The 24,526-nt window shown below is 31.6% G+C and overlaps 1 protein-coding gene across 1 annotated transcript in view; it reads right to left on the bottom strand.

Moving 5' to 3' along the window:
- The window catches only part of LOC129222588 (uncharacterized), a 30,190-nt gene extending 8,057 nt beyond the window's left edge, over positions 1 to 22,133 (bottom strand). The window contains 9 exon segments of the mRNA XM_054857101.1: positions 1,412 to 1,544; positions 7,413 to 7,443; positions 7,445 to 7,644; positions 7,979 to 8,279; positions 8,281 to 8,616; positions 11,044 to 11,443; positions 16,598 to 16,727; positions 21,204 to 21,377; positions 21,857 to 22,133. Coding sequence (XP_054713076.1) covers positions 1,412 to 1,544; positions 7,413 to 7,443; positions 7,445 to 7,644; positions 7,979 to 8,279; positions 8,281 to 8,616; positions 11,044 to 11,443; positions 16,598 to 16,727; positions 21,204 to 21,369 — 1,697 coding nt within the window. The 5' untranslated portion in view covers positions 21,370 to 21,377; positions 21,857 to 22,133.
- Positions 22,134 to 24,526: the final 2,393 nt, after the last annotated feature.

Raw genomic sequence — 24,526 nt, 5'->3', positions numbered from 1 at the left:
ATTTTAACATGAAAAACTTCAACAGACTGTAAAACCTTAGCTGTTTTAGATACATCAAAAATGTTTTGCAGGCTTTCTTAAATAAATAACAGGAACAAAGGTGCTGAATTTTATCAAGATAAGGGACTTTGGGTGTCAAATAATTTTTTTGGTTGATTTGATACAACTAAAATCAAGTTAAGATATAAAAAAATGTTAAAATAAAGAATAAAATAAGTTGATTTGAGTAGTATATGTTAAATACCTTTCAACTTTAAAAAATAAATGAAGCATTTGCAAGATGCAGAAGGATTGCGATTTTCACACAATTTTTGGCGAAGCATGAGTTTGATGTTGGCATGTTTCCGAAAAATACATCTAACGGCGAAAATCGAGGTCGCTCAACATTGAGGGATAAAATTATCAAAAGCATGGGAGCTGAGACTGAAAATATTAGGAACATACTTTTTATCAAATGCATCAAAAGTATAGGAAAGCTGCTTAATTTTTGCAATGTCCTCTCTTGAGCAAAATGAGATATTATTAGAAAAAAATGAAATTAAAAAAAAAAATATATATAAAACACCTTTTTTGGAGATGTATTGTCAACAATCAGCAGAAGAACATGTTGGCATGGGAAAAGGTTTTGTTATATACTTTGGCAAAGTAATTTAAAATAAAACAGTTATTTTGAGGATAATTGTGGTGAGTGCACGAAAGAGAAATTTTGAAAATACTTTTGGAGAACAGAAGAGAGAAAAACCTACAATATGAAGTACAGCTTGATATCCTAATGGATTAAAATTATGATTATTATGATAATGTTAAGGAGAATTGGAAGAATTTGATTCGAAAGCTAGACACTAGATCGATTCTGATGAAGACATTATTTTAACAATTTTACGCACCTTTGATTCTACTTTCATTCTTTGGTTGATAGTAAATGACTGATTCCGCTGATTTTTGAGTTTACAAACTCATAGCTGCTGTGTTATATTTTGAGCTAGATAGCATTGTACAATAGTTGATATTATGCACCTGAATAATAAAAATCAATGGAAAATGAAATTTCTAAATATAATTTCAAAAGAGCTCCTTGTAAGTAGAATGTAATAATCAAAATTAATGTGGAAAAACTTTCAGTGTTTTGCAATTACGATGCTTAGTGAAAAAGAGCATTACATACAATTATTTTTTAATTTAAAAGCTCAGAAAACGCTTATCAAAAATTAGTAAACAGAGCAATATTTAGTTAATGATTAAGTGAAATATTGTAAAGTAGTAAACTTTATTACAGAAATTTAATTTCAAATTGTCTCAGAAAAAATAAGAATAAATAAATAAAACTAAATAATTAAGAAAGATTAAAATACTCATTCCACATTAAGTAAGTTCACCTCAATAACTATAAAAGACATTTACTAAAAATTACATTTTGGCATCATCAGCAAGTGCGATATTTTCCAATGGTGTCAGTTGCTTAGTTGGTTTATCATTTGCCCTGTTGAAATTAGATGTTGGAAGAGCCACAGGATAATTTCCACTTCTCATTGCAAGTATGTGATCTAAAGTTTGAAAAAAAGAAAAAAAGATATATTAATATATATAGTATACACTAGCTGCATGCCCGGCGTTGCACGGGCTACTTAAAAAATGAAAGAGATGTCCAATTGATGTTTTTGTATTACTCTGACATCAGTTTCTAAAGCGCTAAGGAGTAAATAAATACGCGTAATGCAAGGTTTGAAAAAAACCAGTAGAGCATATTTTTGTCAAAAATCTCTTTAATGATAATCATAGTTATCAATAATACAAGTTATGAGTATTTTCAATTAGCACAAAAGATGAAAATATATGCATTCTCAACTATAATTTGTGCTCACGTTGAAATGAATTTCATCTGATAGACTATATCTGAACTATTTATGTACAATTACAATCAGCTTTTTACATAGAATGACACATACTTTTTGGTTGATTACGTGAAACTAAAGCACCAAGGCTAAATAATTACCTTACAATTTAGCCTTAGTTAAAATCCTTAAAAACAATCTTTTTTGTTCAACTCAGTTTCACAAAGAAATCCAAACAATCTTAATTTAACATATTATTTTCACGATACAAACTGCATTAAAAAAAAAAAAAAACAGGAAGGAAAAAGAGAGTTATTACAATTCGAAAACTCACCCATGTGACGGGAAAAAGTCCAACAAAATAAACATAATTAGTCGCACATCCTAAGTGTACCAAAATATGAGGCCGGTGAATGATAAACTTACACTACAATCAATAAACATAGCTAAAGAAACAATTTTCATATGCTAAAAAGAGTTAAGAACGTTGAATGTAAGAAATACAAAAAAGGACAGACGATAAAATAAAGGCTATGCCCGAATAGGGCAACCAATTTTAAACAAATTTAAAATGAAATTCTAGATGGAAACGTTGTTTTAAGATTTGGACAGCAGCCAAAAAAATCTCTTTCAAAACAATTTTTAGAATTTTATTTGCTCACCCATATGCAAAATGGCAACAGGAAAGAAATAAGAATTCCTGAATAAGGTTATGTTAATTAACGTTTTAATTAATATCTCCGCTAATTAAAGTCATACAATTACGAGTATGGTCCGATTGTTTTCTTTGGAGAATTTCGAATTGATCGGTATCTCGCTCGACTCTCGATTCACAGCGGTTCTCGAGAATCACGAATTGCGACAGGACCCTGCTCATCGGAGGCTGTTGTTTTTAGAAACGGCTCATGTCCCCACAAGCCTATCCTTTCTCCTGGGTGGTTACGTGAGTGTATGTGTGTAAGAACATGTTTGTGTGTAGACATGTGCGTATGCAGGACATGGACGCCACTGCCAAGGAGGGGGGGATTCCGGTGGACAGTGCTGCTAGTGGAGGCTAGGACCAGAGGAGCAGCTCCGTCCTCCGGTTGGAGGGCGGTGCTGCAGAGGCCCCTGGTCCATTCTGAAGAAGGAACCGGACATCAAGGAAGGTCAAATAAAAGCAATAAGCAATCGTGATTGCTCAAAAAAAAAAAAAAAGAACATGAATAAAACTAAATGACTAAAGAAATTTTATGCAAGTATCAACAGATTCAAACAACAAAACCAGGGCTCAACAGGGGCACCAGATTTAAGAAAGAGGGATGAAAAGCTGGATCTATTTTTAAAAATAAATTCAGGACTTAATAAGTATTCAGTATTCATTATGACAAAATGTAAGATTTTTTATAATAATATAGAACAAATCACGGGCGTTTTGGCAAAAATCATTAAGGGGAGTCAGTACCCTAAATACTATCAAAAATTCGATTTTTTGACTTTGATACATTTTGAAATTCCATTTCAAGACCTTTTGAATGATACAAACTTCTTGATCGTGCTCATATTAGAAGTAAGTTAAAAAAAAGCTTTAAAAAATGTGAACATATTTTGATGAGGTATGATTTTTCCTTTTAAATTGCAATATCTCAAAATTTTATTTTTGAAACTAAATGTTCCTATTTCTCAGAAACTAAATTTTTACCACCAATCCCATACATGTAATTGCATATACTGAAGTAAAATTTTTCTCATATTCCAAAAATATTTTTTTATAGAGCTGATTTCGTGTTGCAGAATTGCATTTTTTGAAAAAAATACAGTGACTTATACAACAGAATTTTTTTTAAAAAACTAAGCTTTCTTTCTGTAAAATTTTACTTTAGTACAGAGAAAAGAGTCTGCTTAAGGTACAGAAATTTTTTTATAATTGTATCTTCAATAGATTTTCGGAAAAAGATACATCAACCTGTGCAAATTAAGTGACGGTATAGGAGGTACCGACTCTCCTTTTAAGTCTACAAAAAAAAAAAAAAAGAAAAGAAAAGAAAGATTAATCACTGAAACAAATTAGGCTTAACAATTAGTTATTTCAAGACGTAAACCAATAATACAACATACAAGTTACTTGAATAAACTCCCTGCTAAACTTAGGGGTCAGTAAAATTTTTGCTATTTTTCATAGGGAATCAGAATAAATTGAAAATTCTCAAAACTGGAGTTTGACTTTTTCGGGAAACCTAACAAAATATAGGACACAACATCATTTTCATGGGTCGTTCTGAGGTAAAACCAACACACCTAAGATATAAGCACATTGAATGAATATTGCATTTATTTCATTTACATCTGCATGTTGTACTTATAAAGCTTGGAGATTCGTTGTTTAATCAATGGTTAATGTCAATACAGTGAAACCTATGTATAATGATACTGTCTATATCGATAACCTGTCTATTAAGATATTTTTTTAGGTCCCAACAGTATATACAATACTATGCCAGAAACCACTATTAAAAACTTCATACATTTTGTTTCAATAGAAATATACTTTTTAAAATTAACTCACAGTATGTTGTAAAATGTTGAATGCATGCACAATAGCAAATTAACTTTCTTAACAAAATCCATTTAAAGGGTTATTTTAGTCTAAAAATTCAAAAAAAAAAAAAAAAAAAAAGATTTTTCCCCTTTAATATTTTTAAAGCTTAGACCTTCAAGAATAAGTTTCTAAGAGGATTTATGGAAATTCAAATTATTTTTAGAGTTACAGTTAATTTGTTAAAATAAACCCTTTTGCTGAAATGAGACTGCAAACTTGAAACGCATTTTCTCGAAACTAGTTTCTTCGACAAACTTGGCAAAATATTCTTATGTACCGATTTACTTGAAATTTGGTACAGACATTCTTAGTACTATCAAAATTGTCTTCACGTAGGGGTTTTTGTAATTTTTAATTTTTATTATTTAAAAAAAAATACCAAAATTTAAAAAAAGAGCCAAAAATGAACTTTTTTTTCAAAAAAGTGCCATTTTGTGAAAAAAAAAATTATTTTCAAATCGGCTACTTCCAGACAATTTTACATTTTTGTTTAATAAGGATTAACTTTAACTTAATGTTTCAGATCACCTAAAAGGATTGGAATCCTGTCAACCAGGAGACCCCCTCCCCTTTTTTAGAGTCCCCACTATGCTAGCCTCCACCAACTACAATTTTGAATTTTTTAAAACTATTATGCATTTTTATACTTTTTAAGTATCAATAAAAAACTAATAAAAATGGATAGTGAAAATAGCTACTGTTTTTTTTTCTATTGCGCCTGTACAATCACCTTAAAATCAAACCTCTAGACTAGAATACCCCCTAAATAACAGTGTTACAGATGTACATTCTAAAACTAGACTCTATTGAATGATTCAAAAAATCAGTAATCCAACGTCATTAAGCACAAAAATTGCAAAAAAAATTGCAGACACGTGTTTCGGTGTTACAAGGAACACCTTTTTCAATGCAAAGAAGTGTGAGCTTCTGGATGAAAAGTCATCCGAGAAAAGACGTGTCTGCAATTTTTTTTGCAATTTTTGTGCTTAATGACGTTGGATTACTGATTTTTTGAATCTTCAGCACAAAGGTATTTATTCGTTATCTTTAAATGATGTTTAAAATATTTGAATGCATGTTAGAAGAAAATTGATAAAGGAAGAAATAAATAAAAATGTCTCGTCATGTGAAAACTCACGTCATTGAAAACCCAAAATTGGAAGAAAAAGAAAAGGAGAGTATATAAGATTTTAAGTAAAAATTTTTTAAATCTAACAAAACTCTTTCAGTAAACAGCAATTTTCGAAATTACTGCATTTACATCAGACAGGAAAAATTAATCTGAGTCTTTTTCAAAAGTTATCAAAATACATATAAATGAAATGCTTTATTATTTAAGTAATACATTAAGAATGACAGAATAGTGGAGATAGAAATAAATTTAACAGAAGGAAAACCTTTTGACTTTTCATAAAAAACTTAGTTTTGAAACTGCACAAATAAAATATTAATTAATTTGATTAAGTGTGTATTATTCTAAAACGGAACATTTCCCCAAAATAAACTTATTTTTTTTAATAAAAACTAAAATCATGGAGAGAAAAATACAACATTAATTCTATGCCAGATGAGCAAAAAAAAAAAAGCATTTCCCCCCCCTTATTATTCCAACACAAAGGTAAACTTGGTACTTTATAAATCTTAAAATTAAGTTTTAAAAAAGTTATTACGAAGAAAAATAAATTAATGATTCTGGGTAAAATACGTTGAAACAATTTCAAACTTTGAACACCTTGAATAATTAAAAAACTGAGCATATGTATCTATGTAGTCATCTATGTCCGAGTTGTGTCTGACAGTAAACTGACCATTGAACCAGGTATTTATGGATTCGTAATCTTTTTATCTTTATGTTTGGCTATTTAACATAATACTCTGATAATAACTAGTGGAGACACCAATTAAAAACTATTAATTTGACACTTAGACTTTGACATAAAATCCCTATTTTTGAAGACTTTCCTCCATTCAAATTATTATTCAGTGCTTGATCTCTACTTTCCACAACAATACTTTACCTGCTTTACCTGAAGAAAATCATTGAGAAGAAAGATGCATTGCCATTTTTTTTCTCGAATATGAAGAAATAAAATTCCGGCTTTTGTTTTGAGGCTTTTCCGGCAATTGGGGGGGGGGGGGGGGGTAAAATGTTTACTTTTTCGTTATTTTTCCGCAATCTGACGCAAAAATGTTACTGTTTTTTTTTTTGTTCAAGCCTGCGTGTTGAACATGCGTCACTTGACATAGCTTTTACTTTTGAGGTAGACCGTGCAAAGCCTGGCAATGCAGCTAATAACTGTATAAATAAAGAGATGGAGGTATGTGAAGTCTTAAAAGGTACCACACCTTTTGTAACAGATAATCAAGTTTTTTTTGGCACGTGAAGAATTTCAGATAAATAGAATACCGAAATTTTTATACGAAGAGTAAGGAACTCCCATTAAGTTTTGGTTGTAGTGCAACAGGCCACACAAGAAGTAAGGGACACTTCTCTATATTTACAGCACTATTTTGGGTCATTCCACCGAAAACGGTCATTTTGTCCCACACGTGAGGCCTCATATATGTCATTCAAAATAATACTTTAAAATATCAATGAAAATTTTTTTTTGCTTAACAAATTACAATTATGTGTAATATCTTAAGCAAAAACTCTTGTCATTGCCCTTTAAAATTATTATTTTTTATGAAACATATGAACAGTCATGGGAGGGACAAGCGGTTGATTTTTTTGTGAAATGGCCCATTTTATATAAATGGGATTATACCTTTTATCATGCAAATTAACTAAAACTTCAATACATAGTTTCATACTTTCTGAAGGCTATTAGTATATTTCACATTCTTGCTAATATTTTTTAAGGGGGGGGGGGTAGAAAGAAAATATTGCATTGCAACTCAAAACTAATTTTGTGAATCTAACAGTAAATAAATTAATGCTATGGATTTAATACAGAAGGCTTTTTGCTAATAGTATTTATTATTAAAAATGAAACTCTTACCAATGATATGTCCATCATGAGTAAGAACTCCCACTCAAAACAAATTGAGATCCACCTAATCCAACTTCAAGGAACTTTGTAAGTGAGCACTCAAAATTCAAATTACGTTGATTGATACCTTGTGTCAACTTTTTGACCAGTGACTCGGGAATTTTGTATCTGTCAAGTTGATTGTAAATTTCTAAACTCCACAGCAAATTAAAAATACTTTTTTCAAAATCTCCAGCACGACCTGCAAGAAATGAAAATAAGGAACAAGAGAAATTAGAAACAATTGAGATTTTCAGTTCACAAAATCACATCTTCTTTTTTGCAAAAATAAGTGCTTTTACAGTATACAAACACAATGCTACAGGTAAAAAAAAAAATCACTAAATAAAGGGATTTTCCTAAAGATCAATATTGTCAGATTTTTGATAAAATCGAGAGATCAAAAGAAATGCTCAAAATCCAGGCAACTACTGGAAAAACCAGTAGAGTTGGCAGATATGTACTAGTTATTCAGATTTAAAATAATTATTTTATTGGAAAAGTGAAACGAAATATGATGCAATGTAACATTTTACCTTGTTTTTTGCTTTGAGACCAAGATTCATACAAGAAATCTTCTTCAAGAACTTTAGACAACATATCGTGGGGGAAGTAGCCAAATGTACTAACAGAACACACAAATTTTATATACAGGTAAGGATACTTCTCTATAAAGGTAGTCAGTTGTCTGCTGCAAAAACATAATACTTCAAAAGCCTCTAAAATACGAGATGGTTGGTATCCTGAAGCGGTGAGGAATTCAGTGCAATTCAGAGGTGAATATGAAATGTCCCTCCTCAAAAGTTCAGACTCCGCACAAATCATTTCAGTAAAAAAAATCCTTAAAATCTGAAGGACAAAAGTTCAGTCGATTAAAATTGCACATAATGTCGTAAGTTGAACTCAAACTAAATCTATCAGAAATCACTCTCTTTGTAGCTGCGAATAGAAATGGACTATGATAGAAGCTTTGACCTCTACAGGTTCTGATTAGGAACGTAAGCTGCTTTTCGGAGAGCTGGTCTACGTTTCTGGATACAACATCAAATGCACTCTTTAGAATTTCTTTATACCCATCAACTGGAACCTCAAGATTAAGAAAAGCAAAGATAATTGAAACAGCATTATCAGGTGTCAAGACTGAAGTTTTCTGCAATATGGTATTTACAATTTTCTGGAAAAGAAAATAAAGAAATGGAAATTAATACAAAAAATTATGTTCATAAAGCAAATAAAAGTTTTACCGAAAGAAAATACATATATCAATTCAAAGTACGTTTATAATTTTGCGAGTTCAACTCCCCGTGTCTGTAAGGAAGAAAGCAGGAGAAAACTCGTTCAGAACTAAAACATTGTCATTAAAACTTACCTGCGAAATGAGCAAATATTAACGTATTTTAACTTGGATAGCTTAAAATGAGGAAAATGCAAAAAAGTACCAGAGCCAGTTGAGAGATAAAGAGAGGATTTGTTCTGATTTTACCCGAGTACCTTTTAACTGTCACGCCTGAAATAACTTCAGACACACCACCAGTGCTCTAAAATGTCACGCCTTAATATTACTCGGGATAATTTTTTTTGAACGCATCATTTGGTTATACTTGAATATATATTGGGATAAGTTTATTTGACGAGTTATCAATGAATGGCACATTTTGAATGTACATATTTATTTTATTGTGAAGCAGCACACACATACCTAAAGGAAAGGATAGCATGCAAATGAAACATGAGAAAAAATTATACAAAAGAATCACAATGTTGAAATGAAGCAGTTTAAAGGATATGTAAATCATTGGGACAAAACGCATAATCGTCAAATTTTGGACAACAATTGCTTTATTCTGTCAATATCATCTGGGCCAAAATACATCATATCAGTTCATCATAACATACCTTTGGCATAAAAGAAATTGGCAATAATAGAGAAAACTACATGCAATGTACTGACAGCCCGGTTATCCCATTCAGAGATTGCAGTTTTGTCTTTGTTATTGACTCATCAGTCTGGGATAGGGAATAACCAAGTTAGAAGTAGGTACCATTTTGTTGAAGCTGAGAGTGTAAACAAACTGGTAGATAAAGTAAATTAAGCTTATCAGCGAGAGTCTGCAGACATGCTTCAGTTCATTTCAAAAATTCTATACAATTGCATATAGCTCTGCTTCAACTTTAGCTTACGAGTGGTAAACTTACTGCTTAATAGAGAAAATCACCAAGATTCCCAGTAATTGAAATCTTCCCACACTTTGACTAATAAAAATCAAAATACCTTCATACTAACTTCAAATTAGTTATTCTAACATAGAATAATGCTGCTGCTGCATAATGCATTTGAAAATTTGTGAGCATTGTCCAGCACTGTAAATCTTAAGTTGATGAATAGATGCCGTAATTGAAAGAAAACATATATTTTGAAACATGAAGAATGACTACTCATAATATGTTACACAAAAGCTTGTACTACAGCATATCAAATTTAATTACATCTACTTTCTTGCAAATCCTAAAAATCTTTTTTTTTTTTTAAGTTCATTGTTGCCAAAGGAAGGGTGAGTAAACGGAAATAAAATTATTCTGATTTTTAAAGGCTTCATCAGATAGACTAAAGAAATGAAAACCTTAAAAATTCAAGTTCATCAAGTTTTACAGTACTACCTCCCCTTTTGTGGTCAGATTCAATTAGAATTTAGAGCAAAGGTTAAACTACAATTATCATCTTATTTTCAGTAAAATAAAAAGTTATATTTCAAAGAAAACGCTAGTTATATTACAGCTTTATTATCAGTGCATTACGTACCAAATTTATGCAACAGCATATCAAATTAAAACACATATACTTTCATGGTCCATAGTTATCTTACAGCTTTCCTTTCAGAGCATTATGTAAAAAAATGTAGAGAACGAGCTAATGTGTGCATCACATGACTTCCTTTTACTCCAATTTAATATCATTTCCCCATTACTGGCAATTTTAATGTGATTCAATAGTTTACTCTCTAAATATCACCAACAGTGGCCAAATTGAAACAGATTTAAAAAAAAAATCGCCAAATTTATGACCAAGTTGGCGACCAAAAAAAACTGCCGATATATCGGCAAGTGTCAACCAAATTATAACACCACATGAATTTACATTGAAATTAACAATGATTTCCCCCAAAAAGGGGCAAAAGACCCCTTTAGAAACAACCGAATGCAATCAAAAGGGGAAGTGCTCAACTAGACCCCACTAAAAGTCTATGTACCAAATTTCAACTTTCTAGGAGAAACCGCTATTGAGTTGTGTGAGATACATACGCACATACATACGTACATACAGACGTCACCAGAAAACTCTTTGTAATTAACTTGGGAGTAGTCAAAATGGATATTTTGCGTGTCTATATGTTCTTAGGCACTTATCCACGTGTGGTCCAGTCGAAAGAAAAACTCAATATTCATTCGGGGGTGAGTAAAATGGAAATTAGAGTCGATTTTTGAGTAAAATTTTTTTCGCGAATACAATACTTCCTTTTTTGTAAAAGGAAGTAAAAAATGAAGATCACATAAGAAAAACTGCAGTAATATCATAAATCAAAGAAATATTGGAAGATTTTACCTGTATAGTAGCAGGCTTTAATCGTGACTTGCATGCTATTTGAAGACAATCAACAACTTCATTCATATCATCCGAGTCAAGTTGTTGGTCTATTTGGACTTGCAAAACGAGTGGAAGAGCCAACTTTAAGCCATCAACTAAAGAATTTGGTCCTTGTTTGCTCAGCAGATAATTTAGAAAAGTCAATTGGTTTAATGTCATATCATTCAGTTGAGAGCCAATCATTTTCAAAACACATTTCATGACATATGTATTGCTACGAACATCAAGAGCTGTCAAAGTTTTGTAAATGGTTATTATTTCAAAGGTATCCATGAAGCGAACAGTTTTCATCAAACGTGTACACAATGCCTGAAAAGTATGATCTTGAAGCAACTGCGGACCAAGTTCACTGTTGTTTCTGAGAGTAAATGAAATTAATAAATTACTAAGATGTTATAATCAACTAATTATTACACAAAAAGTTGCATTTATGCAAATGAATAAAAAATAAATTTATTTGTTTATGATAATGGTGCACAATACAGAAGTACAATAGTTTAAAAACTAAGTTTTGGTTTGTTTGTTATTTTCAGTCTAAAAAGATTCAATATAGAGAATGCAAACAAACAAAAAAAAAAAAAAAAAGTACAGAGAGAGAGAGAGAATGGGTATAGTAAGATAAAACTTCCAAATGAACCAGAATTTTCAGTATTTGAAAAGTTGTTTATCAGTTAAGTCTACAGGGCATCTCAAAATAGCAGGGGTTATAATCGAGGGGTATCTGTTATAATAGCAGGGGTTATAATCGAGATTTTTTGAAAAATGAGCCAAAATAATTGTTTCTACTAGTATTAATTTTAGAGTACAAAAAAGAAATAAGTAAATAAGAGTTAATATTAATGAAGAGTGAGAAATTAATTCATAAGAACCTGTCATAATTTTCCAGTAGTAATAAATTGCATGTGGGCACCATTTTTTCGAAAAAAAGGATTTTGTACCTTAAGTTGGCAAAATTCCTATAGTTTATCGCTTGAAAATTCATCATGTACTAAATGTAATAAGGTTACAGTAAAAGAAGCAAAATCTTAATGTTCTTGTTTCAGAATAAAAGCAAAAATCGCAATCATGGCCACGAATTCGTTACAAAGATCGTAATTTCAAAAATTGGGTTTTGCAAAGTTTGCGAACGTAAACAGAGAAAAATCTCTTATTTGATTTTGTGAAATATACATTTCTGCTGATCGCTAACTCGTTTAATTACTTTATTTCTCCTTTAAAGGTTATTTTTAAGTTTTGCGCTACTTTTTAAGCAACGCATTTCCAAAATGGCGCCACGTTTTCAAAATGGCGTTGTGTTGAAGATTGTTCATTTTCACAAGTCAGAACAAAAATGCTCCTTCTAAAATGAATAATAAGCAGTACAATCATATAAATTTCTGCTACAATACTATGAACAAAAAAAATTTAATAACAAAACAGGCGCCCTTGCATCAAAAGGAGTCTAGACATTTTGGAAGGAATAAACGGTGAAGACCATTTTTTTTTCTTTTTTGTTCAAAACATTCTTTTCTTTTCTTTCTTTTTATAAGAAAAGAAAACCTGCGCATGGGGGGCCTGCACATGTTAAATAAGACTAGCTACTAGAACTATCAAATCAAGTGAATTTGATGGTAAAACAAAGTGAAAAATTGAAGTAAAGAAAAATGAAAAACAAAGTGAATTTGATGGTATTGAAAAAGCAATGTGCATGAAATATTGCTTGGTATAGCAATCAAAATGTTTACTTTGCCATGAGAAGCACACCAAAGCATACTTATTCAATCAACCATCAAATATTTGAAACAATCCATTAACATACATCAACATCATCCCCCCCCCCCCCCAACAAAAACCTTTCCAGCCAAACATTTTTTAGTCATATTATAATAATATAACTATATTTCATAACCACAATAACTGAAATGACTGTAAAAACACAAAAGTTATTAACTCGCAATTTCCCCAGACTATTGCCATGAAGAAACATTCTAAATAATTAAATCAAGTTACTTTTAAAAATATCTAAACTTTATCTTTGGTACACATTAAGACAAAATTTTGTGAATTATGTTGGCTTAAATTAACTTGGATTCAACTTAGTAGAAATTTTTGAAATAGGCATGACAAAAAGATAAGTGTGAAAAATTTCGGGAAAAGATTAAATTTTGGAAGGATTGAAAATAATAATCACCACAAAGCTATTATCATCTAAGCTGCAGAATACTGTAAAATGCAAAAATAAGCGAGTTTAGGAAGCGGATGCAAACATATTTCAAAGTGTGAAAGAAATTGAGACTGGAGAGCATAAAAGCCTAATAACAACTAAAAATAAAAGCGTAAAAGTTGGAACATATGCAATATTCAGGGCTCCAAACATTTTTTTTGTACATTCATAATGACAAAAGGAAGCCACTTTTTAAAACTAAGAAACCAAAAAGGGACTAAACAAGGGATGTACTGATGAATCGGCCATTGTTTGTAATAATCTACTTTACTCATTATTTATCATCAACTCTTTTTTACCAATTAACTGAAAAAAATTACCAAGAACAAAAAACCTTACTGAATAATTTTATTACACTTGCCAATAGTTTCGAATTTAAGCCTTCATTATTCCACTGATCAAATTTTACAAATAATTGTGGTATGGGTGTGAACAACATTTATATCTTTTTTAGTGAAAAAATTCAAATAAATGAAATTGGTAACAGGAAAATTTCAAAATGAAACTGAAATTTTGAAGGAAAAAAGGACGAAATTTTGAAAAAAAAAAAAACTTTTTTTTCAGAGTTGAAACTAAAAAAAGTGACTTTTAACGAAAAAACGGACTAGTTAAGATCCCTGAACAATATTAGTTTTTTTCGGTAAAGTATCTATTTGGTCAAATATTATTTTAAATCAAACAGTACTGATATACTTTTTTAATGAGATTCATACAGTATCACAAATGCAATATTATAATGAAACCAAATAATGCATGCTTTAAGTATCTACTAAATTAATAAATAAAGTAATCCCACTCTTGCTTTTACAAAACACAGCAAATGTCAAAAATTCGAACAAAATTGTAATAAACTGCACAACAATTGCTAAGGAACACATACAAATAAGTTTTAAAGGATTTTCGAGAGTTGACCTCACAAGTATGAAATCAAAACGGATAATGTGTGTCAACTAACGTCATTTTATAACTTTATCATTAGGCTTTTATTTTCAGTATGTGACACTCCGCTGAATTGGTAACAACATAGTTTTTGTGCGCTCTGAATATGTCAACTTTTGTGCCAACAAAATACAATTTGCGAGAAAATTCACTCTTCTGCTTCCACTTGAAGAAAAGTGCTGCTGAAGGCAATCAAATGCCGCAAAAAGCTTACGGAGAACCTGCTTCATGGATTTCCACTTGTGAGTTTTTGTATCACCGTTTTAGAACTGGCAATTTTAATACCAATGACAAAGAGCATGATGGGAGGCTACAAAAGTTTGAGGATGCTGAATTGGAGGCTATATTGGACAAAGACTAGTACCAAATGCAAGAACTAGTAAAAGCATCAGGAGTGACACAACCAGCCATATCCGTTCACTTAAAATCCATGGGAATGATCCAAAAGGTGAGATATTGGGCTTAGTATGAATTAAAGAAGAGGGAAGTTGAACGCTGTTGTTTCGCTTGTGAGCAGATGCTTCAAAGGCAAAAAGAAAATGTTTTTGCATCGTATTGTTACTGGTGACAAAAAATGGGTTCACTGCGATATCCGCAGGTACAAAAATCATATGGGCCACCCGGCCATGTGTCAAAACCGACGTCAAAGCCAAATATTCATGATAGTAAGGTCATGCTCTGTACTTTGTGGGACCAATTGCGCATAGAGTACTATGAACTGCTACTACTAGGTGAAACCATCACAGAACAACTTTACCAAACTCAATTGATGCGTTTGGGCTGAGTACTGCAAGAAAAACGGCCAAAGGTAATTTTGCAACATGATAACACTCGTCCAATTGTTGCGCAGCCGGTCAACATTTACCTTGATATTCTGAAATGGAAAATCTTACCCCACCTGCCATATAGCCATTGCCCCTTCAGACTATTATTTGTTTAAGGCAATGACGCACGCTCTTAAGGATCAACACTTCAACTCTTTCGAAGAAGTCAAAAAGTGGATCGTTTCTTGGATTGCATCAAAAGATGAGTTTTCGAGATGGCCTTCGAAAATTGCCAGAAAGATCGGAAAAGGTAGTGGCCAATGATGAAAAATACTTTGGAAATGAATATAAAACCATTTTTTCACAATAAAGCGTCAAACTTGAAAAAAATTAATTAAAATTTATTTGTATACCAGATATTTTGTGAAAAAAAAAATCTCAAACAATGATAAAAGAAATAAAACACAAGTACCATGTAACAGAGGTAGAGTATAATATTTTCCACGCAAATTACATTGAACAAGCAGTTACACTGAACAAACTTCATTTTAAAACTTCATTTGTTTTTACTGCCATTTTTTTCGGTGATGAGTAACTTTCATAAATAAGCAACTTTTGCCTTTTTAAAAATGGTTTCAATTAACAATGGAGCATTAAATTGAACTCTCTTAAAGTAAATTCTTTTAGTTCATAATTATTTGTAGTTTCTTTATTTTTTTGTCATAAAGCAAAAAATTGTGGCAGCATTTCTTCAGATCAAGAATGTGGGGTACATTGACCCAGTTTTAGAAAACCCACAATACATGAAAATTTTTAGAATAATTAGAAGAGCAAAATTCTAGTAACAGAAACAGTAAAGTGGTTGAAGACCAAGAGCAGATCCAGAACATTTTCAAGGGAGGAGCGATTTATTTTTATTATTTACTTTTTACTATGTATACTGAATTAAAAGAATTCAACACAAAGGGTTTGAACTTTAATTCTTAAACAGTTCCGGGATAGGGTCTCACACCCAAAACTTTCTTTTCCCAACATCAATAAAACTTGTCAAAATTTGAGTTTTTGAACTTCATTTTTGAAAAATTACCAGTAGAGAGTCCCTCAAGGGAGGGGTGATCGCCCTCATCGCCCCTTCCTTGTATCCGTCCCTATTGAAGACACAAGTTCTGATTATAGAGAAAATGTAGATCCTACTGGCATAAATAGTGCAAAAAAGTAGAAGTTGGTCAATTTAATATGTTATATTGATTTTTAAACTTATTTTTTTTCATTCTAAATTTTAAAAGAACATAAGTAAATTACAATCTTAGATAATATTTATCATTAAAATTGTTACAGAAGTTTTTTGTACTGCAGACCAACGTATCTCGCGCTCAGGGTGCATTCTGCTTCAAAGAAATCTGTTAAAAATTAATTTTTAAAAAAAGTTAATGAATTGAACATTTGCAATAAAATCTGGGATGGTGGGAAATGTTTAATAAACTTCATGGTGGAAAATCAAACTGCTCACTCAATTTTTTGATGAGATGGAAAATGAAAAATAGAAAAGCAGAAAAACATGCCCCAACTTCCGCTGTATATAGTTACTCTTCAAATTAGCTCTTACTTTAGAAAAGCATGAATGATGTCCATACATGTCACAATATGTTTGCTGTTCATTACATCCAGATGCAGAGATACCATTTCTAGAACTTTAGGTACCGATTTTGCTTTTCGAAGTTGTTCCAGCAAAAGATCTAGAAAAAAAAAATAATTTTTTCAATTTTATTAAGTAACATAAGATAATTCTGTTGCATCACTTGTTATAGAATTAAAATTATAATTTACATCTAACAGACATTTTGTATCTTCAAAGTAACAATGAAGAAAGAAATCAAAAAAAATTTTTTTACATGAAGGTGTATGGCATAATACATATTTGGAAACTATAATCTTTACAGCAATTTTTTTGGTTGAAAATCCTTTATCCAGATTCATAACAGATATATAACAATTTTAAACTTGAAAATTTGTCTTCAAACATAGTTGTTTGCATATGCCAGAAGAATCTGAATAAATTTGGAATAAAGAAACATTTTCTATTGAAGAAATATAAATAATTTTCAATAAGTTTACTTTGATTAATATTTTTTCACACATCAGTGATACAGTGATTGTACAGTAAAACCTCTTTGAGTGGCCACCTGTCTTAAGCAGTCACCCCGAATTTGTATATCCGCTACGCTGCAAATCTCCCAGGCTATAGATTAGGAGATTTGCATATTGAATCTAGTTAAAGTCTTTTCTGTATTCAGTAGCAAATGTCTTAGTTCTAGAATCAAATGTTTTAGTTCTGGAGCCATGCCTTTACAGTAACTCAATTCCATTTGGCCATGGTTGCAAATATATTGCTGAGACTGAAGAGGATAAAAAAATTCCGGTGATTTTAAAGCAGTGGAAAACTTTTTTTTTTCTGGAAAAATTTCATTTGAGAGGCTAGCATGATATTTTTAAAATAAATATTGCATACATATATCGTGAAAAATATTGAATGACTTATATCGGCGAACCTTGCTTTAGATACCTTGCTTTTCTACAGACGATGGAAGATCTGTTTCAAGTCTTTTGATTTCACCTTAAAAAATAATTACATTTTCGATGCAAAGTGTGGTAATTTTTTTCAAAACAATATGAACAGATTCTTATACTTCACATACACATAATACGGAAGGAAATACCAGGTGATAAGAAATGAATGAATTTTAAAAAAATAATAATGCAGGGAATAATGCATGTAGATACGCAAAAATTGACACACTTGCCTGAAATGACAAAGGTTTTTATTGTAACTATGGAAAAAAAAAATGCAAAGGATTTATTTACAGGATGGTGCTCTGTCCCATACTTTTAGACATGTGAAAGATCTCTTGCACACATCATTTGGTGATTGATAAAGAGACTTTTAGCCTGATAATGTCTCTATCTTAATTTCCTTTAGTGTTTTACAGCACACAACGTAGTGATAGTTGCTACAATGTATAAGATAACGAAAACCTAACTTCAAAATTATAATACCTAACTGCATGACTGTTGACAACTAAAGCATCAATATCATACAGCATGCCGGTTTGATAAAACAACTACGGTCTCATGTGATATGGCCAAGTCGTGCGTGGACACGAACAAATAACTTCGTGTGCCGACGAAGCAATTAGCTAAGATAAGAATAGAGAAGAGATTGAATATAAATCCTGAGTGGTTTAAACATCTCAAGGTCATCAGCACATTAGAGTCACATGAACGGATATACGTCATGGCAATCATGGAGTAAATGGGTCCTCTGATCCTTCTATATGACATCATCCGCTACTGAGTTTCGCCGAGGTGAACGAAAGTAAAACAAACATTCAGTCGATTCGACCAACGTGAATGAATGCTGATAAGTGTTTTCTCCCAGTCATGCAGAATGATAGATAACACATTGTAAGAAAATAAAACATATTCTTTTACTATTGTTGTTGTGAGGTGATGAGATAAAATTTTATTGTTGAGGCTAACCGGCATATATGCCTAACAGTGATAATCACATGCTGGGCCGCTACTTTCGTCATGCTTGCTCCCCAAGGTCCCAAGATCTCACTCCATGTGATTATTGGCTCAGCGGACACCTGAAGACCATGATCAACATCAATAGGGATGCTAAAAGATGACATTCAACGCCAATGTCGCAACATGATGTTTTTTCTTCATGATTACAATAAAACCCCATGTCATTTCAAGCATGTGTGTCAATTTTTACCTATTTACATACATTATTCTGTGTATTATTTAGTTTTCAAAGGTATACTCATTTTCTAGTACTAACTATAAATGTCATGTATATATTACATTACACACCTTAAAATAATTGAAACACAAATAAAACTAAGCCCAGGAAAAAAACCTTGTTGATACTTGACGAAGAAAAGAAAACGTAATTTCAATTAAAACTTTCCAATCTATTAAGGGAAAGGGAAAGTAATATTTTTTTTTCAAACAAAAGTTTTTATTTTTAATCAACAGTGCAATTATTGTCCCATATTTTAATGCAAAACCTTACTTGAATTTGCACATGCGTCAGGTCTCTTCTGATTTTATCAAAACAGGGGTGATAGCAAGAAGGAAGTAACGAGCAAGCAAAAACTGAATGCATCGGGAAGTGCGCTTCCTTAAACCAACACCCCTTTTTCAATTGTCGCAGAGTTCGCGAACAGACAGTACCCCCGTTATAAAGAACCTTTTGCTGTGTAGTGCACATATTTTTAATCTCTGATAGATAGAAATTAATCTGTATTTGAGCAAAATATCTGCAGAAAGCATTTCGGATATATCAGACATAATTTCTAGGTTTTTTGTCGCATGTACAGCAAAATAAAATGAAATGAGTTGGTGCAATGTCAAGTTGTGAGTTTGGTGGATGAAGCACCACAGCGATTAATTTTTTAAGGGTTCACCTTGAGCAGTGTGGTCCTGCATTATTATGTTGTTTCATGACCACTCCTTTTCTGTTGATAATAGTAGAAATATTCTCATCACAAATTGTACCATCTGATTTCCATTTTTTCTGATTGCCAAAACACTTTCTATAACACAAAAAATTTAAATTCAGCTTGAATCCAAGGTGTTGTTTCCACATATTAAGCTATAAAAATCAATTGATTTTTATCTATCCAGGATTGAAAGTTTGTATATTTATACTGCTGATTAATGAGGGTAATTAGGTCGTTCATTATAAAAACAAAATTTTTTACAAGTTCATTTGTTGGGGGAAAACTCTTCATCAGAAAATGAGCAGAAATTTCAATTATATGCCTCAGAGTAAAGCGTAAAAAAATCGGATTCTCATAGCAGATGCAATGAGATTGCAAGATTGAAAATGAAGGCATCACGGAATATTAGAATGGTAGAAAAACCTTATTTAATTACAAAAACAAAGAACAGCATTTTAACAGGTCCACAATAAATGCTATTAATAAGTTCCAACAAAATTGAAAGAGAAGTAAAAAATTAACCAGCAGTTCAATGTTTCATATTGTGACTAAGAGCATGAACTAGTATTTGAAAATTTTTAATTTATGATTTTGTAAAAGGGTCATTATACAAAAAATGCAGGTTTTTCAAGTTGGAATTTATGAAAAAAAAATCTTCAATTTTTTTAAAAGTTAATTTATATTGTTTCGTTTAAGCACCTAAACTCTCACAGTCACATTCTTTACTGATTATTTTATAATTTTCTTTTGTAGCTAAAATTTTGGACTTGAACGGAAGGTAACGGATAGTAAATATATATTTTAAATGTTATTTTAAAACTTTTCATTTAAATAAACTTGCATATTGTATGCGAAACACTATTTGAACTGATACATTGAAATTACACATCTTTCTTAAAATGAATTTTAAAAAAAAGTTGCGTATGCTGCACTTCTGATTGTATATCCTCCATTACATCTATACTGTAATGGAGGATACAAATACTCATGTTTTGCTATGCACATTGTGTTGATTTAGGGTTAACGCAACATGTTATTTAGAATTTACTAATAACTGATTACACTTACATTCTATTTCCTACCGAAACATAGAAATGAAATTTAATTTACAATTCCAGTACAAAAATCAACTAAACTAAACACGGAATTATAAAAAAAAACCATTGATTTTAATTACTATACGATGAATTATTTTAAATACCTAACTAATTATATACGATCTCTTAATTTTTAATAACCTTTTGAAGTCGGGGCCTCCTATAAACAACTACCATAACGTAACTGACAACCCACCGAATCCTGAATTAAACACTAACTATACGCGAAATTAGTCTTTAAAACTAAACCTACTCAGTTACGTTAGGTAGTAGTTTATAGGAGGCCCCGACTTCAAAAGGCTATTAAAAATTAAGAGATCGTATATAATTAGTTAGGTATTTAAAATAATTCATTGTATAGTAATTTAAATCAGTGTTTATTTTATAATTCAGTGTTTAGTTTAGTTGATTTTTGTACTGGAATTGTAAATTAAATTTCATTTTCTAAACATCATTAAAAGGTGTTTAAAAATAAACATTTTTGAAACTAACCACACTGGACCTAAAAAAGTGTGTTTTTTGTAGAATGACCAAAAAATAAATTATAAGTACTAATTGAAATATTAACTAAACTGCAATTTCATTGAAACTTTTAAATTTAAAATACCTGGTTCAGCACTTTGTAGCCTGCTTACTGGTGTTGGAAGATTAGGGTTAGGAAAATCTTTGTCTCGAAATGAATACAGCACTTGACAGGTACTAGTGTGTAATTTTTTTCTGTAACAGCCCCAAATGCAACGGCCACAGCTTAGAAGATATAGATTTCTAAACATTTTGATATCTAAAATATACAAACGCTATCATTATAATGAAAGAATTAAACTTGATTTAAATCAAAAAAAAAAAAAAACACATTATAATTAGTGTTCAATGTTAGCATTTTAAATGCTGATCATAAGCTACTCGGAAAGTGATGCTTTGATATGCATGTAAAGAAATATTGGTAAAATTGAGTTACAGTTTAGAGCAATCAAAATTGTGCCTCTTGTAAATCCTTTATGATCACTCAAGGCTGAAACGAAATGTAAATTTTATATTCGGAATGTAAAAGAATTTTATTACCCAACATTAAAAAACAAACAAACGAAACATTAATTTATATCTCTTCTAAATAAAAACGTTTCACATAATTTTAAAGAACATGTGAAAAGAAAATGAAGATTTATTTAAAAATGCACAACTTTTCTTAATACAGTTCTAACAATCTTTTAATTTTATACAACAGGATTTTATTACAATGCAAATTCATTATATATTTACTTAAGATAGGAGAGGAAATCCAATATGCAGCAAGAAACAACTTGTTAGAAGAGTGATACACTGATGAAAAAAAGAAAACTTAAAACTTAGATGCCCGCTGCAATGCAAGTGTTATATAATGTTATATAATGGTTTGAAAATTCATCAATCATAAAAGATAAACGCTAGAAGATTCATCCACAGGACTAAGAAGGAAAATAAATCAAACAACTGCTGAATTTTACTTTAAGACGACGATTTTCAATATGAAATAAAACAGTTTAAATGCTTTGCTAGATGATTGTTTACATCTTTGGCATGTTTTTGAAATTGATCGCGATTTCTTCGTTATAGTTACAGTGAAACTGATAATGCAGGTTAAGTTACAGTTACATTTGCATCAACGTGCAAAAATGGCGGTATGTTCGAACTATCACGTCATCAACCAACCACGGTCGACTAGTAGCTCTATGCGAACGCAACCTTTGCATCGGAAATGTACTTTTATTTTGATTTACGTCTTCTACTATTTTGAATGAAAGAATAATACAATTTTTATCGCTGTTCTAGAGCTTGAATACGCTACTCTGCAGCAGTTTAAAAAATTAGACAAACTTTCTGTTATTTTTTTTTTTTTAAACCTGAAAATTGGTGAAGAAATGTCTTCACTAGAGGACAGGAGAAGAAAAGATGATTTACAAAGGGCAAGAAACAAAGCAAAATATTTGATTTGAATGCCATTCAATCATAATGCATAGCATTTAAGTGTCAAACTGTTGCGTTTATTTATTAGTAATAGGATTTTTATTTATTCTGAACACGCGTCTGCTTTACATAAACTATCGATTATTTAACGAGCACTGAGGAAATAAGAAAAAAAGAAAAAAAAAAGAAAAAAACCTGTGACCCCCCACTTCCCCCAATCAGCTCTAATTTGAATTCTGAAACTTTGAATTCAAATTATGTTTTTCGCAATCACGAGTTGCGGCAAGACCCTACTGGTTAGAGTTATTGTTTCTAGAAATGGTCCCCCCCTCCAAGCATGTCCCTCCTCCTGGGTGGTTATGTGTAGTTGTGTGTGTGTAGGCTTACGTGTGTGCACTTAGGCATGTGTGTGTGTAAAGGCATGCGCGCGTATGCGAGTGTGTATGAGCATGCGTGTGTAGGACATGGACGCCAACGCCCAGCAAAAGTGGATTCCGGGGGACAGCGCTCAGGACCAGCCGCGCTGCCGCCGGTGGACGGTGGTGCTGCAGGCCTGGTCCAAGCTGAAAAAGGAACCACAACGCCAAGGACCGTCAAATGAGAACAATAAGCAATCGTGATTGCTCAAAAAAAAAAAAGAACTTCCACCAATTTTCCGATAAGCGCAGAATAGATTTTAAATCTAAAAGATACAATGAAAACGGAAGAATGTCTTTATATATGAATATTTTTCTAACTTGTTTTTCTAACAAAAAAAAAAAAGGAAAAAAAAATTAAAAAAAGACGTTTTTGAAAATCAAAAGAAGAAATTATAAGCAATAGTGAAGTTTAAGGGGAAAAATATAGAAGTACATTTGTTTTGGAACCTAACAATAATCTCTACATATTTTAAAAAAAACAAAAAAAGTAGCGTCCAAAAAATTGTGAAATTCTGTCTGTAATAGTCTAGACGCTTTTGCGTCTAGGAGGCTCCATAACGCCCTCAGCCTTGAAATTTGGTACAAAATTACTTTGAGCTCCGAGGGTTTGTACTAGGGGTGCGATATCGATGTCGATGTTTTGGAAACATCGATGTTTTTGTTAAAACATCGATGTTTTTAACATCGATGTTTTACTTTCGATGTTTTTGGAACATCGATGTTTTGGTTTCGATGTTCTTTCGATGTTGATGTTTTTGTATTTTAATTGAAAATCGTAATTAAAGTTTTTACAGAGAAGCGACATCGATTGAAAAACATCAAGGATTCAAAACATCGATATTCAAGATAAGAAAAAAAAAAAAAAAAAAAAAACGATGGTATCTGTAAATTGACCCAAAAGCATTGAACTCTCGGAAACATCTACATCACCTAAATTTGAAAAATTTAGGAGCTGAGCTCCTGTCAACTATTCTATTCTATTCTATTCAAGAGTCACAACTGACTTCAACTGCATTTATGTCGAGGACTGCATACTAAGTGCCTTGCCTCCATTGTTTTTATATACCGATAGATGGCAGCACCATCACCGGATCGAGCAGTTAATGAGAATTTAGAACTAGTCCAAGAGCTAATAGCTACCTGGTACTAGCACCCCCAGAGGTATCGTTTCACTTGGACGACATTGAGACCACGAGCATATTTAACGTCGCCCAGTCCCCTTTAATGACGACGGTGGGTCTTCGACCAGCAAGGATCGAACCTCCTGTCAACTACCATGCAAAATAAGCTCACACAGGGATGCCAACTGCTCCGCAAAAATTGCGAAACTCCTGTGCTCTGCAAAAAAGTTATTTTGCTCCGTATTTCCCGGCCGAGAGTTTTCAAGCATGACATAGTGTTTAAAGCTGTTTTTTATTTTTATGCTACTGCTTAAAATGATTATCAAAGCTCAAAAAGAATTTAAGACAAGTGATTTTCGTTTTTTAAATTGAATTTTATGCAAAATACGGAGCTGCTCCGCCAAATTTCAAAACGCTTTTTAAAACCACCACATATGCTCCTCAAA

This window comes from Uloborus diversus, chromosome 5, assembly GCF_026930045.1.
Source record: "Uloborus diversus isolate 005 chromosome 5, Udiv.v.3.1, whole genome shotgun sequence".
Lineage (NCBI taxonomy): Eukaryota > Metazoa > Arthropoda > Arachnida > Araneae > Uloboridae > Uloborus > Uloborus diversus.
This window is presented reverse-complemented; position numbering and strand designations above follow the sequence as displayed.